Source organism: Penicillium expansum, assembly GCF_000769745.1.
Source record: "Penicillium expansum strain MD-8 chromosome Unknown contig254, whole genome shotgun sequence".
NCBI lineage: Eukaryota > Fungi > Ascomycota > Eurotiomycetes > Eurotiales > Aspergillaceae > Penicillium > Penicillium expansum.
The window spans coordinates 124,354-130,353 of record NW_015971250.1 but is presented as its reverse complement, the minus strand read 5'-3'; the positions used below and the strand labels follow the sequence as shown (position 1 = coordinate 130,353).

Here is a 6,000-nt window from a genome sequence, read left to right as displayed (position 1 = left end):
GGGGGGGGGGGGGGGGGGGGGGGGGTGTCGATCTGTCTGGACGTATTTTACGTATTTTACGTGTTTACGTATTTTACCATCCGAACTACTTCCCTGGTTGCCTTTTTCACTTCTGTTGTTCTTCCCCTTTTTCTCCGATTCATGCAACTATTTTATATTCAAACGTTCCAACAGCTTCCTGAAGGATTCTATAGCCCCTTAACCCCTGGTGCCAAGTCATTTCCCTTAACCGCGTCTGAGAGAGATAGCCGCCCTGAGCATCCCGGATCTATGTTGTATCTCCGCCTCGCTTTTTTTTCTATGCAGGATTCACCAAAATCTCATCGAGATCTGCAGGAGATTGAAGTAATATATATATTATTTGAAACAGCTAATCCCTCATATATTTGATAGCCTCATCTAACGATTGTAAAAGTTCAAATCTATCTCGTCATTGCCCAACAGCCTCTCCATTGTCTCCTAATACTATCTAGGTGTGAGCTGCGCCGTTTTATGATTAGGGAAAGCCTTTAGGCCAAGGAGTAGCCTCGCTTGCTCTTGCAGCGCTAGGGCATTGAATGTTCCGTCACCGCTCTTTGGCTACTGCCACCGAATTTAAAGCACACCGGTTCTTTTGACCAAGCTTTAGGGACCATGGCGTTTTTATTTTGGCCAAAGAGCCTTTGTCTTGCTCTCAGTTCACCTGCCTAGGCCCTGGGATGACCCCGGGGGATCATGGGCGATTTCGCTTTCGTTTTCGCTTTGACTACAAAGGGAACATTACCGGTTTTCCTTTTTGGTTCACCCTAGAACGAGGCAATTTTTAGTCAAATCGCTGGCCTTCCAAGGGTTGATTGGCGTTCAGGGGGGCACTACATTTTGGGTGCACATCACTGTTAGCTGCCTTGGTATTGAATCACCAGTGGAGGCGGTTCCTTGAACGTCCGGTGACAGAATCATGCAACAGAGTTGCAAATGGGCCGATTTACGGTTGCCAACGGGATATTCACGAGTCTTGGACCACATGGCCTCGTTGAATTATCAAAACGCGCAGGTGATGACTTGACCTTGATGGGATTCAAGCTATGACCAGGAGTTATACTCCGTACTGCTACCTAACATTGCCTATCTATCTCCATCTATACCTGATTCCAGATACAGTCATACATAGTTCTAAACTTAGAAACGGTAGTACTCATATCCAACGTGCACTAGTTAATATGTGGTGGGCCTACCACGAATGTGGACAACCTGGGCCAACATATAGGTTACAATTGAAATACCCAACGTCAGCCACCTTGTCGTTCAAAATATCACATAAACCCACACTTTGAATCCTTCGAAACTAAAATAAGTGGCTTGGCAGGATGACGTTAATCTGCTCCCTGCCTGTCAGAAATCTTAGGCAGGGCTGCCTGAGCCTATCACCTAAGCGCCCGTAATAATTAGAGCGGGTTTTAAGGGGCCCAGTGTAAAAACCCAACAGTACTGCATATAATTTAGTTGGTTTCAGGTCTATGGAATATCCAATAAGATACATATATTCCAATATATCAAAACAACAAAACAACAAACCAACTTGCTGTCCAACCCTGTGCCTTCCAATGCAACCTGGGTCGCAATTACAGCAAGGCAGCTTACGCGCTCCACTCAACTCCGAACAAAGGGATCTAGCCCTTTAGCTCTACCTCCTTTCTCGGGAACCAACTTAAAATGTAGCCGCTGTAAGGGAGTGATGAGGTGATATTGCAAGCCACACGGAAGCAAGCAGGCGGGAAAAACCCAAGTGGGCTACTTCCCATCACCCGGGCAAAAAAGTCAGTCGGTCCACCCCTAGATTAGAGATTCCCTAGAAGTACGGAGTACTCCGCACAGAAAATGCAATCTGTGATGTATGTACCTTATTGGAATTGGATTTTCGATATCTAAAAGGTTAGCTTAATTAGCTTGCATGGAACATGCGTCGAGCTCTGGCGCATGCTGAAGCGGGGAAAATGGGCTGCAGATTTTCACCCGGGTAAAATCCTACGTGGGTGAAAAAATTCTAGGTGATTCTAGAGCTCAGGGATCTAGGATCTTCTTACTCCGTACTCCGTAGACTGCATCGAAAAGGGTGTGTGCTCGGCTAAACAGTATCCTGCGATTGGCGAGCTTTATCGTGCATCTGGATGGGGTTTACTTGGTCAGGCAATGAATGATTCATATGATCTCGGCTCTCCGCCTTGTTTGCCTTCATATGATCGTGGAGGTTGCTTTGTCTCGAGAATGGTGGATGTGACCTTTGGAGTATGAGGCAAATTCATGTAACGACAGGATTTATTGGGACTAGGCTCTCTCTAAGCTCTCATGCCCGGGGGCTTACACTATACCAACTCCAGCCAGCTGTAGCTGGTTAGCTTTTCTTAAATTTGAGTAATTCAAGATGGGTCCCATATTAACACGTGTCTGATTTTGAGATTGAGGGACTACCTAGGAACATAAATAGTCGGTGTTATGGCCCTATCAGTGGATTCACTCCAGGCAACTACGTACGGAGCAGTTGTAGACACCATTGACCGCCATTCACATGTATTTGCTGCTGTGCTGAAATACTTTTTCAACCACTTGCAGGTTTCTCTTTAGAACAGCCCAATGGAGCTCGTGTGACATACATGCTATCACCCCTCATGTGAGCCCGAGATTATCTGTGCACATGAAGAATATGGAAACTCACGGAAAGAAAATGTAAAGGATTTACGGAGTAGTTGATGGCTATTGTCTAAGTTTTTATGGAGGGATGACTCCATTTGCAATCGAGATAGATCATAAATATTTGTGCGTTGCGTAGGAACTCGTCTGTCAGGCTCATCAACATTGAGATGCAGCTGCACCTGCAATCTCTTGAACTTTAATTTGATGACCAATCTATTATACTGACCAATGAAGTCGTTCGTGGGGTAGTTAATCATTTCTTAAAGGGCTAAAAGTCCGATGTGACATTGGTAGGAATATGTATCTACTTAAGTTCAAGTGATGTTGACTAGCCGTAGATTTGGGATGAATCTACTCCGTATGATATAGAAGAATGAGATATGCCTAGTAGCAGTTTAGGTATATTCTGATAGGGTTGACCTGAGCCTCACTTGCTGAAACTAGTAGACGAAACTATGTGCTAGTTGCTATGTCTAGTACAAGGTGGAACTATATATTCCGGAACTAACTGGTCCAAAATTGTGAACGGGCTCTATAATGAATTTATAACATATTTGAAACAGCAGTTTCAGAAGAGCCGAGTTTATTATTCAAAAGGGGTGCTTTAGCTTTATGTCTTGAAAATTCATTGAATGTGTCCAGGTATGAAAAGGGGGATCAAGACTAGACGACGTCATCGAAACAACTTTTGAAAACAACGAACATCCACATGTACGCGCTGTGTCCAAACCATCACAAACTAGTCTCGCTTTGTAAAACATCTCAATTGAGGGCTTGGAATCTCATCCAACCCGAACTAATGAACTCCATCCGCCTTGCCGCGCGACACCTAAAATCAACACAGCCCATCCCCACACGCAGACCAACGCTCAGCATCACGAAAGCCAAAGCAAAAACAACCAAAATGTCAACATTCACAATCCCAAACTCAAACCTCAACGTGAATAGTATTCCAGGCCTAAGCCAGGATGATTTACTCTCATTTCCAGCCTTCAAAGTCTGGATAACAACCCTCCAGCAATCCCTCGCGCGACAAGAACACCCCTCACACGAGTTCCACAGTGACCCATATGTACTGCGGAAAATCGATATCCAAGCCGTCGACCGCTTCGGTGGCGGGCGACTAGGCTTCATCAAATTGAAAGCGGAGGTGTCGAATGGCCAGGGCGAGACTTTGCCCGGTAGTGTGTTCCTACGGGGTGGCAGTGTCGGAATGTTGGTAAGCTGTCCTCCCGTTTCTACTCGATAGGAAGGGGTTTCCCTTTGCGCTCTNAAAAAAAAAAAAAAAAAAAAGCAATATTACGCCCCAGCCCCCAGCACCTAAAAACATAAACGTATATCTGTTCTTTTCTAATCCTATGAATAGCTCATCCTCCAACCGGATGATATACCGTCCCCGACTGAAAATGACAAGCGTGCTATTTTGACCATCCAGCCACGCATCCCAGCGGGCTCGCTTTCGTTCCTAGAGATCCCGGCTGGCATGCTCGATGATAGCGGGACGTTTGCTGGCGGGGCGGCGAAGGAGATTCAAGAGGAGACTGGGTTGCGGGTTGAGCAGGGGGATTTGATTGATATGACAGCGCTGGCGCTGCAGGCTGCGCAAGAATCTGGTTACGGTGAGCGCCTACAGAGTGCTGTTTACCCGTCTCCTGGTGGGAGTGATGAGTTCATTCCGTTGTTTTTGTGTCAGAAATCTATGCCAAAAAAGGAGATCGAGGAGTTGCAGGGGAAGTTGACAGGATTGCGGGAGCATGGGGAGAAGATTACGCTTAAGATTGTTCCTTTGGCGGATCTGTGGAAGGAGGGGCTTAGGGATGGGAAGACTTTGGCTGCTTGGGCTTTGTACCAGGGGTTGAAGCAGGAGGGGTTGCTTTGAATGGGAATAGCGTGTACGTGTAAAACAGGATATGGTGAGGTGCTTGTCTATAAATTTGTGTGCAATAGAGGTTTGTTTGTATCAATGTATCGCTGTGCTACAGGCCCGTGAGATACGGTACAATACTAGCTCACAATCTCCATTTCTTCGCCAGTTCAATCCCCTCAGCCAGTGTTCCAATCCTGGCATCAATGGCATAACCCTCTTTTTCAAGCTTCTTCATCTCGTCGAACAACGAGTTCAAAGGAACAGTAAAGCATTCAATGAACTCGTTATCTTCAAGCTCAGGCTTGGGGTTCTTGTTCTCGGGAAGAGACATATCGACCCTGACGTGGACCATATGCAGGTTGGTATTGCAAAGTCCTGGGTCTGATGGAGTCATAGATGTTCGTCAGCTTTCAGCACCCGAAAAGGTCAAATAACGCAGCCCGAAGGGAGGAAAGCTAGCAGTAACTGCTCACATACCGTTATACATCAGTGGGCTAGTCTGCTCCGCCACGCCAACGTAACCAGTTTCCTCCTTTAGTTCTCGAACAGCACATTGCTCAGGTGTCTCACCCGCATCGATTAATCCCGCGGGCACCTCAATAACAACTGCATCAATTGGGGGCCGATATTGCTTCTGCAGAAGCAACTCCGAACCAGTATCCTTCTTCAGAATAGCGACGATCCCAACACCATCGAGATCGATACCGGGAGGACGAGTCTGGGAAAACGCGGTTAGCATCAAATCCGAAATGTAAATTTCAAAAACAGCTGCTCTCAAAAGTTGTTTGAATTGGGTGGTCATAAAGATCGACCAATGCGTCCAATACACATTACATTGTAAGGCAACCAATGGTCATGTGGTTTCGGTTGATACAGCATCGGGCAACGCCCGGGTTTAAGCCACCTGGAGCACAGGTTCCCGAGATCGGGGAGCCCCACCAATGCTAACCACCATCTCCCGATTTGAATGAGGCTGGTTCTTAGGCTATTATGTAGGTGGCTTTTGTGGCAGTCCCGCGGGCGTGTCACTCGGATACCTGCACCGGGTGTGATGCATATACCCTGGACATCGACCAACAATGCGCATAACACGAATAAGCACAGAAAAAGGCGGAATAGATCTTACCGTGCGTTCAGCTGATTCCCATGTTCGCTCAACACCCAGGGGGTCGGTGTATGTTGTCTTGACCATTCGAGCCCAGCGGGCTTCGCTGGGGTCCTGTTTGGTAAAACGCGTTAGTGATGCACCGGCGCCGATTTGGTGGTATCATCCCAACCCTATTTTATACATAGTAGACTGGGAGTCTACTGCTGGAGAGATACTCGGGGATATTGTAATTAACATACCAATGGTCCCCGCGAGATGAGTTTCGACTTGGCCTGTGTGCGAGCTGACATTGTAATGAGTTGGCAGTGATTTAGATGGAAATAATGGGAACAAGCTGAATAGATTCAATGGCGTA

The 6,000-nt window shown here is 46.7% G+C and overlaps 2 protein-coding genes across 2 annotated transcripts; one reads left to right on the top strand and one right to left on the bottom strand.

The window, feature by feature from the left end:
* Positions 1-3,469: 3,469 nt before the first annotated feature.
* PEX2_073030 (putative NUDIX family hydrolase) lies at positions 3,470-4,549 on the top strand (the record flags this gene model as incomplete). The annotated part of the gene is made up of 2 exons (XM_016744573.1): positions 3,470-3,889; positions 4,037-4,549. The coding sequence occupies 2 exons, from the start codon at positions 3,470-3,472 to the stop codon at positions 4,547-4,549; spliced, it is 933 nt and encodes a 310-aa protein (XP_016600544.1).
* Positions 4,550-4,679: 130 nt separating this feature from the next.
* Positions 4,680-5,935, bottom strand: PEX2_073020 (MutT/nudix family protein; the record flags this gene model as incomplete). Its single annotated transcript, XM_016744572.1, has 4 exons — positions 4,680-4,918; positions 5,015-5,255; positions 5,664-5,756; positions 5,885-5,935. The coding sequence occupies 4 exons, from the start codon at positions 5,933-5,935 to the stop codon at positions 4,680-4,682; spliced, it is 624 nt and encodes a 207-aa protein (XP_016600543.1).
* Between the last annotated feature and the right edge of the window lie 65 nt (positions 5,936-6,000).